The sequence below is a fragment of the Amblyomma mixtum genome, chromosome 5 (assembly GCF_055824585.1).
Source record: "Amblyomma mixtum isolate Tamu chromosome 5, ASM5582458v1, whole genome shotgun sequence".
NCBI lineage: Eukaryota > Metazoa > Arthropoda > Arachnida > Ixodida > Ixodidae > Amblyomma > Amblyomma mixtum.
In genome coordinates, this window is record NC_143016.1 from 134,976,702 (window position 1) to 134,996,331 (window position 19,630).

General features: G+C 48.0%; 1 protein-coding gene across 1 annotated transcript in view; it reads left to right on the forward strand.

The window, feature by feature from the left end:
• The window catches only part of kdn (citrate synthase), a 33,440-nt gene extending 15,106 nt beyond the window's left edge, over window positions 1-18,334 (forward strand). The window contains exons 3-9 of the mRNA XM_089546062.1: window positions 1,741-1,848; window positions 5,373-5,759; window positions 10,458-10,657; window positions 12,508-12,637; window positions 14,468-14,569; window positions 14,726-14,935; window positions 15,703-18,334. Coding sequence (XP_089402188.1) covers window positions 1,741-1,848; window positions 5,373-5,759; window positions 10,458-10,657; window positions 12,508-12,637; window positions 14,468-14,569; window positions 14,726-14,935; window positions 15,703-15,867 — 1,302 coding nt within the window. The 3' untranslated portion in view covers window positions 15,868-18,334. The remainder of the gene's footprint in view (window positions 1-1,740; window positions 1,849-5,372; window positions 5,760-10,457; window positions 10,658-12,507; window positions 12,638-14,467; window positions 14,570-14,725; window positions 14,936-15,702) is intronic.
• The last annotated feature ends 1,296 nt before the right edge of the window (window positions 18,335-19,630 follow it).

The following is a 19,630-nucleotide window of genomic DNA, read 5'->3' on the forward strand; positions in this document are numbered from 1 at the left end:
GGACAGGCGCTAAAGGTGTGGATAGAATGTGAAAAACGTATTTTGGAAGAATCAAACAAAAAACCAGTCTTGCTTTGTTTCAGCTGGAAACGCATGGTCCGCCATCTTGTTGGGGGCAACATTGTTATGCGGGAAAGCACACTTGCGGAATTTTGAATATCCCCTATTACTCATTGGCATGCACCCCTAACCAGGATGAATTTTTCTTTAACTGCACAGTTTCTGTGGTGGCAGTCTCGCTAGTTTTTCAGACCTTCCCCTGGCAACAAGTTTTCACTTCCTCCAGTTTAGCGAGGGTTTTGATTCAGTCAGGCAATTGTGTTATGTTTGGAGCATTTCTCCATACCGGTTGGATCTTTTCAGTTAACCACCATTGCAGTGTAATGGTCGCTGATATTCTTAATACATTAGCATAGTGGTGTCAAAGCCATTGTATAACGGATGGCTACTTTTACCTCCACATCGTGATGAACATCAAAGTGCTTGCATCACATAAAGCATTGTAGTCAGCTTTGAAAAATCAATATGCAGTTTGATTTGTGGCTTATGTTGTGTCTAGCCCCTATGAAAAGGGCCTTGTGTTTGCGTATGGGGTAAGAGTTAATGGAGAATACGTAAGTAATTTACGATTCGCTGATGACATTGCCTTGCTAAGTCACTCAGGACATGAACTGCAAAGCATGATCAATCAGACAAGCAAAGCAGAATGGTGGGCTATAGCATGCAGCAAACCAAAGTAATGTTCAACAGCCTAGCAAGGGAACAGCAGTTTGCATTTGGTAGCGAGGTGCTGGAAGTAGTAAGAGAATATGTCTACTTAGGGCAGGTAGTGACCGCAGATCCGGATCATGAGAGGGAAATAACTAGAAGAATAAGAATGGGGTGGAGTGGAGTGCATATGGCAGGTTATCTCAGATCATGAATGGTAGCTTACCAATATCCCTGAAGAGAAAAGTATACAACAGCTGTATCCTACCGGTACACACCTATGGGGCAGAAACGTGGGGGCTAACAAAGAGGGTTCAGCTTAAGTTAAGAACGACGCAGCGAGCTATGGAAAGGAAAATGATAGGTGTAACGTTAAGAGATCGGAAGCAGGCGGAGTGGGTGAGGGAACAAACGCGGGTTAATGACATCCTAGTTGAAATCAAGAGGAAGAAGTGGGCTTGGGCAGGGCATGTAATGCAAAGCCAAGATAACCGCTGGTCCTTAAGGGTAACGGAGTGGATTCCAAGAGAAAGCAAACATAGGAGGAGGCGGCAGAAAATTAGGTGGGCGGATGATATTAAGAAGTTTGCGGGGATACGGTGGCCACAACTGGCGAAGGACAGGGTTAATTGGAGAGACATGGACGTAGTCAGGCTGATGATGATGATGCTTTTGTTCAAAGTGTGCTCGTGCTTTCAAGGCACGTGGGTTGTTAGCAGCTTATTAGAATGCTGCTTAAGCTTCTTCCATCATACGGGGCTTTAAATAGTGTGCACCTTTGTGCAAGTAACTTTGCCATAAAGGCTTTCTGCGCATAGTGGCGACAAATTCTTCCCATACGCCAAGTGTATTGGCCTGCTGCCTGGATGTTTGTACAAATGACAGTGTGTAAAAAGGCGTGTCAGCAGTGCAGGCTATAGTTCTTTTGAATCACGGTGAGAGCTTTGATTCCATACTGCTTCTGCCCCCTTGGCTGTCGTCATGGTGCTGGTGTGTATGTTCCCGACAATGAAGTGGAGTGGATGTGTGCAGGATCTGAAGGGGCTGATGGCCAACAAGATCAAGACGTTCCAGGGCCAGGTGAAGGAGTTCCGGCAGAAGTGCGGCAGCCAGGTGGTGGGCGAGGTCACCATTGACATGGTACGACTGCTCACTGCAGTTCACACGGGCTCTGATACACCTTGGTTAAGTGTACTGCCATCATAGCTGCGATTTGAATGGATCCTATGTTTATTGCATGCTGCTTAAAGGTGCACTGAAGAGGATTCTGAACTTGTCTTTTTGCCGCGGGAACTCGATCTACACGTTCCTAGCATTCTTAGAAACTGCAACTTATTGCCCTGTATGGCCGATTCACCTAATTAAATCGAATTAACGTCCGGCTCCCGCGCTTTTTTTTTTAATTCTGCCTCGTACGATGGGCGGAGTCGACCAACACGTGAAGTTCCTTCAGCCAGCTCCGTGGAGGCTTTGCTTTCGCTTTATTTTGTTTTTAGCTTTCCATGAATAAATAGTTTCATTCGCAGATACTATAGCCGCAAAATAAGCCCGCAGAAATAAATATACGCGCGGACTATTTGCTACTACGGACTACTACGTATTACTCCGCCGATGGCAGAGCGGCAAGCCGCCACGGGACTGGGTGAAAGGCACTCCACGCGTTGGTCGACTCCGCCCACCGTGCGAGGCAGAATTTAAAAAAAAAGGGCGGGAGCCGGACGTTAATTCGATTTAATTAGGGGAATCGGCCATACAGGGCAATAAGTCGCAGTTTCTAAGAATGCTAGGAACGTGTAGATCAAGTTCCCATGGCAAAAAGACAAGTTCAGATTCCTCTTCAGTGCACCTTTAAGGGTGTTATCGGTGCACAAAGAAAGAAGCACTGGACAGAGCAAGGAATAGACACTTTGTAGGATTGTGTCCTGCTTTTGCATGTGCATACACACATACATTGTTGACACATCGTTGAGCACCAGCAACCAACAAGTCCTCTTTTCTGCCGTGTGTACTACCTTTATTTGGTTGTAATGAACCTCCCATTTGGGTCAAAGAAAAAAAACTGGAGCTCTGTACATGTGTGGCTTATCTTCATTTATTGATTATACAGTTTTGTTTAAAAAAAAATTGCAGCTAGTCTTTCGAAATGTGCTCTTACTGTGCCTTTTAGGTCACTTGTATGAGGACAGTGGGATGAGAGATGACATGAACACTATGTCTGAACAGAGTTCTGCATTGTTTGAACTGTCTCAGTTTATACAGTGCAAATGTATTTCTATTGAGGGAGCAGCAACAGAAATGTGCGTGGTTGCAGAAGCTATAACATGCTTATTATACTCTTAATGATCGTTTCAACTAGGTGTGAGCACACAGAAATAGCCAACAGATTCTGACTTTGAAGTAGTTTTTAATATTTTCACTGGCTCAAGCTGCCATCATTGCAGCGCTATTCGTTGATGGCATTGTGACATAGTAGATCGTGTAGCGCACTTGCATGTACTATGTTCTTAACAAATTAAACAACAATCGCGGTTTTTCTAGCCCAATAGACCTTCGTGCTGCTTCAAGTGCATAGAAGTGATGTCACGCACAGATCCTTGCTCCTAGAAAAGGAAACAGTCTACAGTCGAAATCTCAGTGATAAATTATTCAAGAATTGTCACACTGTATGTTTACTGGCCGTCATTTTGTTTTTTTGGTAGCATGCACTTAATTAAGGAAAAAACAAAACTGTGTATATATATACTGTAAGCCATTTTTGGAATTTTCGATCCACACGGAAGACTTTGACATACGGAATGCACCGGTTGCATACGTTATTCAAGGTTGTAATAAGGGAGTAATTACTCATTGGCATCCACCCAAGTGCAGCCATACGGCTACAAAGGAAAGCTATACAGCTTTCTCAGAACCTTCGTAGTTAAAGAAAAATTCGTCCTGGTCCGGGGTTCGAACCCGGGACCACCGCTACACCGGAGCAGTCACTCTACCAACTGAGCTAACCGGGACAGCAAGCTTATGGTTATTTATGGTTATTCATGAACCATTGGCACCGTTGGAGTTGACCCTAGGAGATGTGTCTTCCGAGTTCAGCTTGCTAACTTTGGTGTGCTGAAGAACATAAAATTGGGCTAAAATGGCAAAATCAGGGAGAAACTGTTAGTGAAGTCAAGCTGTGGTCGTGGCTAGCATGCCGGCACTCTGTTAATGTTGTTTGCCTTGTCTAAACACACGCAATGCCTTTGGCACTCTTGTGTGAGAAAGATCCTGTGGGTTGGGAGCTAAATGTTTCTGCGCAGGTGGTGGCCTCGTTTCTGCTTCCAGCCATTTGCTGAGGTTTTTCTTACCACAGGAACTGCATAGGGATCTTGCTTGGGTTGCTAGTTGCTCCGAAAGCAATTGTGTTCAGTTGTTGCCCAGTGAAGGCTTAGGAGTGAGGTGTCACGAGAGTTGATCCTGCATTCACGTGGTTTCATGTATGTGGTCTGGGTGTAATTGATTGACGCCGTACTTGGAGCTGGAACCCCGGCTGGAACAGAGTACAACCAATGCCTCAATTCCACTCACCTCGTTCTTTTTGCAATGAGTCCCCCTTGGACACCTCTGGCCGCTTAATCGTCAATGGTGTGGCACCACTCGTTGAGAGCAGTGTAAGCTTCAGACATGCCTAGGAAAAGGAAGAAACAGCGTGAGGAAACACGGACACACGAGCGTTCCTGTGTTCGTATTTCTTCGCGCTGTTTCTTCCTTTTAAATACATTACCAACTAGCCCCGCACATTGCTCTTCTGATGCCTAGGAAGTTCTTGATAAAAGACTACTTCACGATGAAAAATGAGGACAGAAATTTGCCCATTTCTTGTGGCATGTCACTCACAGTTGGGTACCCTCTCCATGGCAGAGTAAAGAGGGCGTAGCAGTAGAGTGCTTGATTTGCTGAGATTAGCTGATCCCTGGCTGGCACTGAAATTGAGGAGGCATTGGAACAGCTGTTGCAGACACTCCCTGGAAGATGACAAAACGCTGAGGGCCACTTTTTGTTCCCAGTGAGGACGTCCAAGTCCGTATACGTTGGTATAGCTGCAAACGCTGCATACAATAGCCACACTGCACCTCTCTTCAAAGAACTAAACATTATCACACTTCCTGACTTTTATAAAACAATGCTTTTCAAGTGTTATTTTTACGGGATTAAACAGAATTAAAACATTTTAGACGGCATAGCAAACCTCACTCCTAAACGAACACAGAATACCCACAGTACTGAACTCTGGGAAATACCTCAAGCACGCATTAACTATGCTTACCAGATGCTATGAATATGCTCCCGTCGCTTCTAAACAAACGAGTTGTTTCATAGCCGTAATACTTGCACTTTCTACCTTTTTCTGCATTGCACCGTATATTGTATGCTTCATTAAACACTCTCCTCATCGTGTAATTGTCTTTGCTTATCTCTTGATTTTGTACCACATCCTCCAATGTCTGACGCGTTGTGTTTGTATCCTAGTTTTGTTGCCAGTGCCATGTTTTTAGGAGCCGTGAACCCCGTCAAGCCCAGTTAGAGGCTTTTTGTTTCACAGTCCTCAGCATCTGTAACGTTGATGTCGGAATGAAATGATGATGAGAGTGCAAAGAGGGCTGACGACGCTGCACTTGACCCTGCAGATCTACGGCGGCATGCGGGGCATCAAGGGCCTGGTGACGGAGACGTCCCACCTGGACCCCGAGGAGGGCATTGCCTTCCGCGACTACTCCATCCCCCAGATCCGCAAGCTGCTGCCCAAGGCCCCCGGCGGGGAGGAGCCGCTGCCCGAGGGCCTCTTCTGGCTGCTGCTCACGGGGGACATCCCCACTCCGGAGCAGGTCAAGTGGGTGTCCAAGACGTGGGCCCAGAACGCCGACCTGCCCTCCCACGTGGTCACCATGCTCAACAACTTCCCCTCGCACGTGCACCCCATGTCCCAGCTGAGCTGCGCCATCACCGCCTGCAACACCGAGAGCAAGTTCGTCCAGGCCTACAACAAGGGCGTGCCCAAGGCCACCTACTGGGAGGTGCGTGGGCTGGGTGGTTGCATGCTGTCTAGTACTCCTGCGCATTATCTTAATGCAGTGAACAAATATTGGCCAGAAGTAAAATGGTCAGATGGTCAGATACAATTGAAGAACAAAACCACAAATGCTCCTCAAAGGAGTTCCTAAACTATGCAGTGAAATCTCGATACAACGAACTTCGCGGGGTCGCGAATAGTCGCTCGTTATTTTGAAATATCGTAATAACGAAAGACTCGCGAAAAAAGGTAGTAGTATTACTGGACAATGAAAATACTGTACCTTCAGGAAGGGCACACGACAAGCTATGTAATTTTCAAACAGGAATGCAAACGAGAGGTTCAGCGCTCGTTTATTTGAAGAAATCCGTGATTCTGGCGGGTGCGACACAGGCGTCCCAGGCCGAACTCTTCAATGTCGTCAACTTTTTGGTGCACAGAATCAGGCACATCGCTACAACGTCCGATGAATGTGCGAAGTTTGCCTATGGATGCAAGAACCTCCGCACTAGACACAGGTTCGTCCGCTTGGTCTGCAGGCGGCGAGTCGACATCGTCGTCCAGTTCATTTTCTTCGCCGCGCTCTTCATACTCACGAACGCTACTCACGATGTCTTCTACAGTCAGCTCTGCTGACTTCAGGGCAGCATTTTCCGACTCGGCGTAGTCGGCAAAACTTACAGAAGAGTCTACAGAAAGTTTCTCAGTGACTTCAGTCCGCATCTCTTTTGCACTGCCGTCATCCGTGTTATCAGCGTCATCGCAGTCTTCTGTGTGAAGCGGCGATTTCACAAGGCCAGCTTTCCTCCAGCAGTTGTTGATGGTCGAGGCCTTTACGTTCCACCACACCCCAGTTACCGTTTCGGCAGCCTGGCGAACATTTATGGCTGTTGGAAGTCTGAGCCGCAGGTTTAACAGTGCTGCACCAGGCGCTTCCGAAACTCTGTTTTTACGCACCTTATAATCCCCTGATCCAAGGGTTGGAGCAACGATGTGTTTCCTTAAGCGTGAACTGCCGTCGCTTCATCTTGACGCTGGCGCCCACAGAATTCATCGTCAGCTCAGTCAACACGCAGCAGCGAGAAACGACTAGGCCTCGCGTTCACGGTGGCCGCACACAAAAAAAGAAAAGCGCGGAGGTAGTCACATGCACACCGTGGGAGAAAAAAAAAAAAACGGAGGAGGAGAGACGAGCCAACTTCCGGTTGCGAGGCGGCTTCAGATTGGACTGGATTGTATCGGATGCCTGCCCTTGGCGATTAACAGAGAGCGTGTGCCTCTCGGGGAGTTGGCTCACTTCTCCGGGGTAAGTTTGTAATAATGAGGTGCATTTATAAAGGTGGGCAAATATATTATGCTCGTTATTCTGAAATGTTCGGTATTTTGAAATTTGTAGTAGTGAAATATTTTTACATTGAAAATATAGATATTTTGGCGGGGATTTTGAAAAAGTTCGTAAATATGAAAAATTCGTTAATGTGAGGTTCGTAGTAACGAGATTATACTGTAGATGCTGTCCGAAAAATCGCTCTCTCTAGGACTGCTAAAGCAGCCAAAAAATAAAGTTTCACCGAAAAAAATCGCTTCAACTTCTAATTGCAGTATGGCGAAGGCAGCGGTTGAATTTCTTTGGAGGAGAAATTCTAGAGGCCCGTGTACTGTGCGCTGTCAGTGCACGTTAAAGAACCCCAGGTGGTCAAAATTTCCGGAGCCCTCCACTACGGCGTCTACGTTAAACCCCATAAACCATAAACCGAAAGGGTCAGTAGTTTTGTGCACATTCTAAAGCTCCACATGGCTCAAGTCTTGTGTCACATCGTGTATAGATGGGCGGCAACCGCTTTCACGAGCTCTGCATTTGATGGCTGTATTGTCATTGGCTCATTGCAGACGAACGCAGGGATTGGGGCAAAGTGGTGAAAATGGCTGCAGCTTTCGTTCTGGTGCCCATTTTGCACACAACGCTGGTCTAGTTCAGGGCACCCACCGTAGACTGTTTTTGGCCTGCCACCAGTGTGTGCTGGTGGTGCTGTGCAGGGAAGCAAATCTAAGTGGCATTAGGCTTTTTTTTTGTTAGCTTGTTTCCAGAATCCATGCCAGCACCTTTAAAAAAACTGCTGAAACTTTACAGAAACTGCCCTCTACACTGTTAAAGGTCACATGCATTGCAGTTGCTTCACTGACTAAATTTATCTGCTCTTTGTGTGTGTTGGTGCAATTTTATGTTGTGAATTTCGGCTATTTCAACTATTTTTCGATTTTTAGCCTCTTCTATATAACAAGGGTCAATTGTATTTTGTTGTTTAAGCTCACTGTGCAGGGACAATGGCTTTTGGAGCAAGTTGTGGAAGAGATTAGCATAGGCTTGCTATGCCTGACACTACAGTTTCTTCTTATAGTGTGGGACAGCATTATACAGTCATTAATGATGTTATGATTGTGTGCTGACAGAGGCCACTTTTGGTTTGCCTCTGAGGCCTCTCTGTGGTAAACAGGTATGTTTCGTTGTACTTCTGTATGTGACCCTGACATTTTTCAGAAAGGTGTGTGCTAACAAGCTGAACAAATTTAGAACATACAAATTTGCCGCAGTGCAAGTCGCATAGATTCGGCACAGTCCGCGTGCTCCAGAGCTAAGTGAGTGCAGTGCTCTGTTACTCAGCACTAGTGTGTACGTTTACTACTTTAATGTGGTGAGTGCATTTTGATGAAGGTGAAATGCAAAGACACTGGTTTGCTGAAATACGGTACGCATGGCAGAACTCGCATAAGGGCTGAAATCTGTCTAAAGCCCTTTGCTACAGTTTCTCCCTCGCAACCTAGGAACAGTTTTGGGCCGTAAAATGCACAAAGTTTCAAGCAAGTACAGCTTCGCAGTTTCAGCCAGCGTGGTATTAGTTTCATGTTGTACTGTAGAGCATGGTCAACAGGATGAGCTCTGAATTAGCAATAATCGTTTCATTGGAATGTGTAACAGTATATTTAGAGGAAGGAATGCAATGTGGATGCAGCATCACCTGCTAAAAAATCGTGACAGTCTTAGCATCTGCAAGAATTTTACACAGTTAAGGGACAGAACTCGGCCTGTGTCAATTTACAGTCGCCGACCGTTTATTCGGACCTCACGGGGACCGCGGAAATGTCCGAATAAACAGGTGTCCGAAAAAACAAATTCAGAAAAAAAAGAGAAAGAAATCGTTTATTTACATGCACTGGCTGATCCCGGGCTGGCGTTGCATATGTCTCCTCGCCCAACGCCGCCTCTCCTCCTCCTCTTCTCCGTTCCTTCTTTCACCACCTCCTCTACTTGCCTCCTCCCCCACATCGTTTCGAGAGCCGTCGGGCCTCATCGCATCTGCACCGCTGCGTGCTACCACGGCGCTCTCGCGGGCTTGCTGCCGCCGGCCTGGCGTTGCATAAGTCAATGCTCACGCGCGCTTCAACGAAACGTCTTGATACTGCTACTCAGGGTTCAACAGACCCCTTTCGATGACAAAACGCCGGCTGTAAGCCGCCCTAGGCTAATATCGCATCTCCAGCGCTGCGTGCTATCACGGCGCTCTCGCGGGCTTGCTGCCGCCGGCCTGGCGTTGCATAAGTCAATGCTCACGCGCGCTTCAACGAAACGTCTTGATACTGCTACTCGGGGTTCAACAGACCCCTTTCGATGACAAAACGCCGGCTGTAAGCCGCCCTAGGCTAATATCGCATCTCCAGCGCTGCGTGCTATCACGGCGCTCTCGCGGGCTTGCTGCCGCCGGCCTGGCGTTGCATAAGTCAATGCTCACGCGCGCTTCAACGAAACGTCTTGATACTGCTACTCGGGGTTCAACAGACCCCTTTCGATGACAAAACGCCGGCTGTAAGCCGCCCTAGGCTAATATCGCATCTCCAGCGCTGCGTGCTATCACGGCGCTCTCGCGGGCTTGCTGCCGCCGGCCTGGCGTTGCATAAGTCAATGCTCACGCGCGCTTCAACGAAACGTCTTGATACTGCTACTCGGGGTTCAACAGACCCCTTTCGATGACAAAACGCCGGCTGTAAGCCGCCCTAGGCTAATATCGCATCTCCAGTGCTGCGTGCTACCACGGCGCTCTCGCGGGCTTGCTGCTGGATAAACAAACAAAGCGGCTCCTGGATTGCCTTGAGATGGCTTACTAAGCTGCGGCCAGAACTGGTGTGGCGCGCCACCATGCGGCGCGCTACCGAACCACACGGAAACGATGATGATGAGCGGGAATTTGCAGTAGCGCCACCTCGCGGGGCAGCAAGGAGGCTCAGTTCAAAACAAAAATGGCGTTGAGCGAAGTGAACCGCGCGTCGGTGAGCGTCGGTGCGGCAAGTGCTGCCGGTCGAGTTGGCTCAAGGAGTGTCTGAAAAATCAAACGAGAGGCTGCAAGATGTCCGAACTTTCGGCAGTTGTTATACATTACGGTCTATGGGGAGAGTGGCGGTGCCACGAAGCAGTCTGAATAATCGAGCATGTCCGAATTTTTGGAGTCCGAAAAATCAGTCGTCGACTGTACAAGTGTTTGTGCTCCTGCAAGGACAGATAGACTACCTTTCAGCTTGCTATCAGCTAGCCGCCGACTAACCTAGATGTCGTTGCTTCCAGGAGTGCTGGATTATCCTTCTTTCGGTTACTTGGGGTGCTGTGACCGTTTCCTCGTGCCCATCGTTCTCGTTTTGTCCCCCTCTGTAGCACACGTTCGATGACACCATGGCGCTGCTGGCCAAGCTGCCCCCCATAGCGGCCACCATCTACCGCAACCTGTTCCGCGATGGCAGCAGCATTGGGGCCATTGACGTGTCCAAGGACTGGTCGGCCAACTTCACGGCCATGCTGGGATACGACGACCCCAACTTCACCGAGCTCATGCGCCTCTACCTCACCATCCACAGGTGCTTGTGTGTGTTTGTGTGCATCCCCTCCCGAGAGGACCACAGCACGGCCTCGTTGGATAACCTCATAAATTTTGTGCTGGGCAGAGACTGTCAGAGCAGCAGGGAATGGTAAATGAAAGGATGAATTGCGGGTTCAAACATGCGAAACTGACTTCGCTGATTTTCAGTGAATGTTTCGTTAACCGCAGTGGTCACATTTACAGAACAACCAGTTCTGATTGCCCTCTATGTGCACTGTTGCATGCCAGATGTACGCTACCTACAACAACTGTCCAGTACATGTTATGAGGTTATGATGGAAACAAAAAGATCTCGCCTCGTATTGTAGGAATCGAGCCCTGTAATATTGAAGAAACAAGGGTTTATAATTTTAATTTGGCATCGTGAAATGCATAAAACAAGCTGAAGCAACATCCTGTAGTTAAACCTTGCCATTATCAGTAATGTGTTCCGATGCTGGAAGCCATGATCAGCAAACGCGATAGCGATTGCACATCTGTACCCAAAGTGCTGTACCCAAAACTAATATAAATCTCAGCCGCCAGGCAGCATTTTTAATATAGAGTGGCATCTCTTTTAGTTTCCACATCAAAATCTGTTACGGCACAGTGATGTACTCCTCATCAACGAAAGTTTTAGTAGATCACGGTTGCTGCTGTACCTAAGAAATGTAGGACACTGTGGTGCTATATACCATATAAACGCGTGTAAGGGCCGCACCCGTGTACGGGCTGCACCCCGTTCTCCTGCAGGAAAAGTTAAAAAAAAAAAATATCCATGTAAGGGTCACACCTGCACTTTTCATTATCCACGCGGGAATATCCTAAACGCATGGGCTGTGGCCTCCGCAATCAGCTCTGGCTGCAAGAAACTCTGCACTTGATCGCGGAGGCCGTGCACGCGCACAGGAGCTTCCAAGCGCCATCCATGAACGGTGCCCGAGGCAGTGGGTCATCGTCGTCGTCAACTTTTTCCTCCACCGCGAACTCCATTGTCCACATCGGCATCAGTATCACCAGCTGCAGTTTTTTGTGGCGTGTTAGGTCCACCGTTGTTATGGCTTTCACGTGCTACTGCCGAGCGTATTAGTTTTAGCACGATGGGCAAGTGCCTTGAGACATGTCTGTTAGCTCTCAAACACGGAAAGCGTGCGATGGGCAAGAAAATCGACTTGGCCAAGTAGTGCATCCGATGATGCAATGAAAAGGATGCATTGAGAAACACGAGCTGCAGACAGCGCTTTCCAAGGCAAGCCGTGCGAGTTTCCCGAACTGGAAGAGCTGCTATGTGATGGATGTGCGGAACAATGGCTGCGTGTTGACAGCGGCCATGCCGTGTGGCTTCTTTTGGGACGAGCGTGTGCCAGAGCACAGCACCAGCTCAGAGTGGAAATACTCCTCGAGTGATGACTGAATGTAGAATAAATGCCGCTCATTCCCTGATTGGTGTGTTTGTACTTAAAAAAAAATTTTTTTCCTACACATCGCGTGTATGGGCCGCACCCCAAATATTGGCATTCGAATCTGGAAAGAAAGTGCTGCCCTTGCACGCGTTTATACGGTAGTGACAAAAACTAAAAGCACATGGTTGACAAGGCAGAGAGAGCTTGTCTTTTCATTTAAGGACCCACTGGAGAGAGTGTAAAGAATGATAAAACATGACGGAACACTCCTGAAAGAAGAAAACATTGCGCAGTTAAAACAAATAAGCGATATTTTACCGAGGTGTGGTCACTTGGTGGGCCACACTGATAATGGCAGGTTTGACCGAAACAGTGAAGGTGAAGGTATTTTATGTGGTGAAATGGTCATTGATGTTCTGTCCTTCCTGCCTCTCCCTGGCTGCAGTGACCACGAGGGTGGCAATGTGAGTGCCCACACCACCCACCTGGTGGGCAGTGCCCTGTCCGACCCATACCTCTCTCTGGCTGCGGGCATGAACGGCCTGGCAGGACCCCTGCACGGCCTGGCCAACCAGGTGGGTCTCCCGCTGCTGCTTGTGCAAGTGCTTTGCAGCACAGAATTCAAACGCCTCCTAAGGACGGCTCAAAGTTTTGTTCTTTGTAGAATTTGATTCTTTGGCTTTCTGTGGCCTTTTTGTTTGTTCTTTGGCAAAAGACGTGTTTTTGGTTGAGGAAATTAGTTTTAAAACTGGAACGGTTTGTTTGCGCTCCACTCATATCATACTTTTGATAAAAAAGTATCGAAAAGGACTCTAACTTTTCGGGAGTGAATGGTGATGTAGACTAGCCTCAGAGATCTGCATCCTGAAAAAAAAAAAAAAAACTGGCATGACTGTTTCATGGTTTGCTTGTGGAAATGGCAAGTGGCGGCAGCACCTGTATTTCTTGTTACCTGTATCTGATGGTCTGGCTTTTTCTATATTTATACAAAGTCCCATTTTCAGTGAAAGTAGTATCCTCTCGCGCGCAGGAGTGTCGAGCCCCCCACTTCGGATTTTCAAATAAAAAAAAATAGGTCGACTTAAAATCGTGTAAATACTGTACAATGCTGAATTGGTCGACTAATGGAAGCTTTGAGCTGCAAATACCGATCAGCACATATCGGTGCAGCAGCCGAACAGTCTCGCTTCTCACCAGATTCGGCACACTTGCGTACCGAGTGCGGATTGGACGCGTCATCCCGAGGAAATGCGACAGAATGTGTGCAACTTGAAGTCGTTGTACAGGCCTTCGTTTTGTTCTCTGAAACTCCGGCACGCTCACTCAATTTTTTCAGCGCTGTCGATGTCGCATGCTAATGGTGGTAATCTCCATCGGGTCTGTGGAAAGCTTGGCCTTGCTATTGCATGCGAAAAGGCACTCTCGCTACTTTCGTCGGTGTCCCTATCTAGCACTTTTTGACGATTGGCTGTATGCAAGGTGACTCTAGCTCTAGTCTAAACTAGCCTGTCTGCACGTAAAAGGCAGTGTGTAGTTGGTCACACCGCAAGGTTTTGAATTGAAGTAAACAGTAATTTTTTCCTCCCCTAAAATTTGCCAATGATGCTATTACTTTTGCTTAGTGCATTGTGATGCTCCTCAGTGCATGTTGGGGCTCCCCAGGTGGTCTAAATTAATCCGCAGCCCTCCACTGCGACGTCCCTCATAGCCTGAGTCACTTCAGGACGTTAAAACCCCACAGTTCGTTAATCCCCAGGCTTAGAAGTGAAATGAATTTTACCAATTTCTTAAAACACTGGGCTATGACCAAAATTTTTACCTTGATCTCCTGTTTCCTACAAAAATAATGCTGGATGTATAGCATCCAGGGCATACTAGAATGCTTGTCCACTGTGTTTGCCATGATGTGTGAAAAGATCCATGATTCTAAGGCCACAAGTTAGGCTCCTTCTAGATGATGTAACAGGTACTAGGTGTTGTAGTTCTGTAACTACGAGTGTGCACCTTTCACTGTGATGTCCGAGACTTTCACACGCAGCACCAGTGAGAGGAATCTCCAGGTGTAGATTTTTGTGGCCATTTTGAGTAACTTCATTGCAATTTAGTGGGGGAATTTTCAGAACGCATTTGTTTTGTAGGGCAATTTTGTGCCACATTCTTGCGCTTTTGTACTGCGTAACGCGAATCAGCATTGCTGAGCACAGCTGTGCTTTGCTGTCTGAATGACGCCTTTGAAATTTTCGCGGGTGCAACATGGAAATGGCTGCACGTCTCAGCCCAGCTGTAGGTGTGGCTATGCACTGTGGATAAGGAATGCAGGGAAAAGGGTTGTTCATGCTGCTGCTTCTGCTGATGCTATTGAGTCTGTTGTGTGCCATTGTGACATGTGCACTCTCTTTTTCCAGGAAGTGCTGGTGTGGCTCACCAAAATGCAGAAGGAGCTGGGAGGCGAAGTGAGTGACGAGCAGCTGAAGGAGTTTGTCTGGAAGACCCTCAAGTCAGGACAGGTAGGTCCTGTTTGCTTTTCAGTTTTCTTTGCGTGCGCGCATTCGTGCTCTCCTACATTTTTCAGCTACATCACATCCTTTTTCATGCTTGGCTGGTCCCCACGTATTCGCAGTATGGCTTGATCCAATGCTGATAACGTGTTCCTCGTCACGCAGGTGGTTCCAGGCTACGGACACGCGGTGCTGCGCAAGACGGACCCGCGCTACACCTGCCAGCGGGAGTTTGCGCTCAAGCACCTCCCGCAGGACCCCCTGTTCAAGCTGGTCAGCCAGCTGTACACTGTGGTGCCCCCGATCCTGCTTGAGCTGGGCAAGGTCAAGAACCCCTGGCCCAACGTGGATGCACACTCAGGTGTCCTGCTCCAGGTGGGTGCTGTTGCTCTGTACGGATTCCTTCAGCCCTTGGCAGAAAGTGGGGCAAGTTCGTGCACACGTAGTGCGGGCAGTGGTGGTAATTGTGTCTGGTTCTTTCTTGTCATCCTGTCCTGTTTGTGCTGCTGTAACTAGTAATTGGTTCACAGGAGCTGCAAATTGAGTTTAGTGAAAGACTTCACAAATGCTTCGTTCAAAGTGGCACAGCAAATGTACATAAGGCCACTGGTTGTGTCAAGAAGAGGGGCTGATACTTCAACACCGATATGCACAATGCAACATCACTTCTTACCAATGCAACAATGCCACTCATGCTTAAGGGTCGGTGCTGATGCTTTTGCTCCAGGAGGAAATTTCTGTGCCTATCGTGAGATCTGTCGCGCAACACAACAACCTGTCATGGGTTTTGTCGTGTGACAGATACCTGTCGTGGGTTCTGTTGTGCGACAGAAACCTGTCGTGGGTTCTGTCATGCGACAGAATCTTGTCGTGGGTTCTGTCGTGCGACAGAAACCTGTCGAGGCATGTGTCGTGTGACAGAAACCTGTCGATGGTAAATGTGTTTTGCTACAGAATTCTTTAATTTCTGTTGTGCCGTCGTGTGATAGCGGTAGGCTGACATTGACCTATTGGCACCCAGTCGAACAGAGTTGCATTCCATTTGCTCACCACTTGTTTTCTGGCCGACTGCATAATCCAGGCTGTAGCGAAGTCCCGTAATTCTCGTTTCCCAGTTCTCATTGGGTGCGTTTTGCTTGCAGTACTACGGCATGAAGGAGATGTCGTACTACACGGTGCTGTTTGGAGTCTCCCGTGCCCTCGGCGTCCTCTCTTCGCTCATCTGGGACCGCGCCCTGGGCCTGCCCATCGAGCGGCCAAAGTCCCTCACCACCGAGGGCCTCATGAAGCTGGTCGGCTACAAGTGAATGAGCCGCCTCTGTGGAAGCCCAGCAAGGGGAAACCGCTCCTCCACCTTCTCTGTCTCTCCCCATCTCCTCTTTGCCACCGTCCCGTGGCAGGGAGGACACTGAGGAACCGCTTCCATTTTTTCTTTTGTTCCGTTTCCTCCCCGCACTTGCCTCTCATGCGTTATTTCTCTTTTCTGCAGTATTTCTTTTCCGTTTTTTTTTTCCCATGTTACCCCCATCTTTCTTGTTTCTCTAGCGTCGCCCTGCTCACCCCCTCCGCTGTTTGTTTTGTGATCGTTGTTTTGTTTCGTTGACGACGCATGTGAGTCATGGAACTTGTGCGCACAAAGCAGCAATGCGCTTTAACGGTGGTCCGCGTGAGTGGGAGCGACAATCTTCAATGGGCCAACTGGGGCCATCACCTTCCCCTGGCCTAGCCTTTGCCGAACCCTCGGAGAAATATCTGTCTTCATACGGAGGCGACGTAAGTGCATTTAGGAATCGCGGTAAACACTAGTAGCTGACCCATTGCGCCAGCTTGTTGCGCCCCTGTTCAGACGGTGAAGAAGCTCTCCCTGGAGTGGGCAAAGTGTCTCGAAACCCACGGGCCGATTTTGACAATGTGAATCTGAATGCGGTTGGAAATTGCTTTTTAGCATTGTGAATTTCGTCGAGGAAAAAAAACTTCGGCGGTTATGGCTGCGCTTGTGCAAAAAATCGCAGTTTGTTATTTCGATTGTGCGAGTTCACACAGAACTGATCCTGTGAATTTAGTGTGCGACTGGGAGCTGGATATCATGTTTGCTGCCCTGGACGCTGTAGATTGATGAAAACCCCTCTCGCGTGCATCATTTCAGTGCCTGTCGACATTGTGCATGACGTGCTTGTTGTTGTTCCCGGTAACTGTCACTTGGACTGCTCATTCGCGACAGCTTCAATACCTGTGTACGTAAATTTTTTTTTTTCGTGTAAAACTGTACCTCGGTAGCTCTTAGCCTTCTGGATGACCAGCGAGCTCGTGGAAGGTGTGGAGTTGAGGTCAAGCCTGTGACAGGCAGGTAGTTATCGTTTTCCTTTCTGTTGAGTTAAACTTATACGCAAGTGTGAATAATACGTGGTACGCATCCCATGGGCATACACAATGCCTCAATGGAGGCTACCTGACTGAACCTGGCTGTAGTTATGGCTTTTAACTTTGACCTTCATTGGAACAGAGTTGCACTTATTGTGTGATGGCTGCGTCTGTGACATGTGCAAGTTGCACTTGTGCCACTGGTGTTGTTGGGCGGTGTATTGTTCTTCTAGGCCATCACTGACTGGGGGGGAAGTTGAACCAGGCAGTGGTACTTTTTGTTTCCTCCATGCTTGTTTCTTCAATGCGTGAGTGTGTGCAAATGTGTGTTGTGTGTAGCACTGTGAGTAAGCTGAGGTCTCATTAACTGTGCAACATTTGCATCAACATTTTCTGTCTTTTCATTAAGTTGTTGAAACGTGTTCTGAGCTGACCTCCTCTATCTTACGTTCTAACTCGCATAGTCCGAAAGCGCCGTTTTTGTTGCGTGAGCATCTTGTTGAGCATCCCTTGTTCTGGAGAATTTGTTTTGAAAATTGCGAAGAAAAGAGAAAAAAAATTATTCTGACATTTTCATTCTTCAAAACTCTCACCTTCACTCTAGTAGCAGCATTGGCTGGTCAGCCGTACCCATCTTCTCGTTGCTCAAGGACAGCGGGCTTTTCTTATTTTTTTTTTGCTCTTTTTGCATCCTCTGTGAGCGCTCTTCATGTGCAACTACAACCCGGACTTTTAAATTTTTTGCTTAGGGTGGGAGAAGGTGGCAGGCTGTTTCCTTTTGCTTGACCACGTCAGTCTGCTTCTGAAGACCTAACATCCAGCGTAGCAACCGTTTTGTTGCTGATAGCGGAATTAATTTAAGAGAGCTTCCTCGCTGGAGGTTGGGTCTTCTGGTGGGCAGCCTTTCGTAACACTGCCAGTGGTGTCTTGGGTCCCAGTTTGCTTGTGCTAGCCCCCTCTGCTAGTGGCAAGCAAGGATGCTAGTGTTTCTAGGCACGCACTGCACGTCTTGTACAAACTGGCAGCCATGTTGCCCTTGTCAGCCGTTGCGCCTGGCTGTGGCCTGTTGAGGTTTTTGATGAGAGGGAGGGTTTATTTTTGCAGCCAAGAGAATCCATGCTAGACCATTTGTAACCGTTTTAATTTATTTGCAAATACTAGTTGCCTTCTTTTATGGCACCCCTTTTCTGCAGATGTGTTGGATAATTGAAAAGTTTTGTACGATTGTGTGATTGTGCACAGCACCACCTGCCCAGTCTGAAAAGTGAGTCAGCAATACTAGTAAGCAATGATAGTTAACTTTCAGTAGCCTTTTGTGAGGACATAGCAAGCTGTAATTAGCAGAATGCTGTGTAAAATAAGCAATGCCTATTCCATTCAGTGTGATATCTGGAATAAACACAATATGATGAACCCTGTGTTTGTTTCATTCTAACTGCTTGCACCCTTAGGATGCTCCGAGCCAGGCAGCTGTTCTGGAGAGTGAAAGACTCGGGTTCGATCCCGGCCGCAGCGGCCAAATTTCGATGAGGTGAAATTTTAGAGGCCCGTTTGCTTTGCGATGTCAGTGCACGTTAAAGAACCCCAGGTGTTCGAAATTTCCGGAGCCATTCACTATGGCATTCTTCATAGCCTGAGTAGCTTCGGGGCGTTAAACCCTAATAAACCAAACCAAAAGATGCAACAGAGGCTGCTTCATTTGTTTTGTCCATCTGTCATGTTTCTTTGGGTAATACGTAATTCTACACTGGAGTTGAAAGGGTTGCAATTCATTTCACTGCAGTGGCTGTATTGGGGACCATCTCTGGAGAATTACAGATGGTGTATCTCTCGGCTGGAAACTGCCATGTTCCATTGGCCAGAAAATGGCTGCATCTGCATGCCGCACGTGAAACTTCCCAGAGGATGTATGCTTTTTAGGTGCCAATATTGAAAGAGCTTCGATAAACCTTTCGACGCTCTCTCCCTGCGCTTACTGCAAAGGTGGCGCCATCTACCGCGCCCACAGAGCGGGCACCTCACTTTCTCGCTATCTTCGTTTTAATTCACACCAACTCTTGCGCAACACTGGCTAAGCGTTCGAATCACAAATTATGAACAAGCAGCGATTATATACCAGTTTTTGCTAGACTTGCGTGGCCTCAAATCATCTGGTATGGCAAAGCCGTCGTTCGGCTTTTGAAACCGAAACGGCACGAGAGAAAAAAAAGTTATGAATTATTCAGCTGGCATAGCTGAATGCACCATTTTCCAGTGAAGTCCTATTGACCCAAGGTCAAGTTTGCTCACGCGATGGCAGCGCCGCAATTCTCCCCTGGCGGGCCGCGCTTTGCATTTCGGCCGGGGCACAGGAGGGGACACCGCTCCACTAGTTTGCTGCGCTCACCCGACTGTCGTGTTGAGCGAAGTGGGCTGTTTTTAAATGGGCTGCCACAACAGTACAGGCAGCAGCAAGGGATGCGGTAAACCTGTTAAACTGTACCAGCATGCGAAAACATCCTGTTACAGGGGCCTCTTGCCCCATTTCTGGGTCTGGGTGGTGCGTGATTTTACTTCGTGATCATTTACATGATAGCGCACCGCAGCCGCGTGCTTGCACCTAGCTTTAATATCTAGCTTTGCCAGTGCATCTTCATTCCCGAATGAAAAGCACCATGGCCATGGCTGCCTGGCATCGCCACGCCAGCTGTGAGAGAAAGGTATAAGACC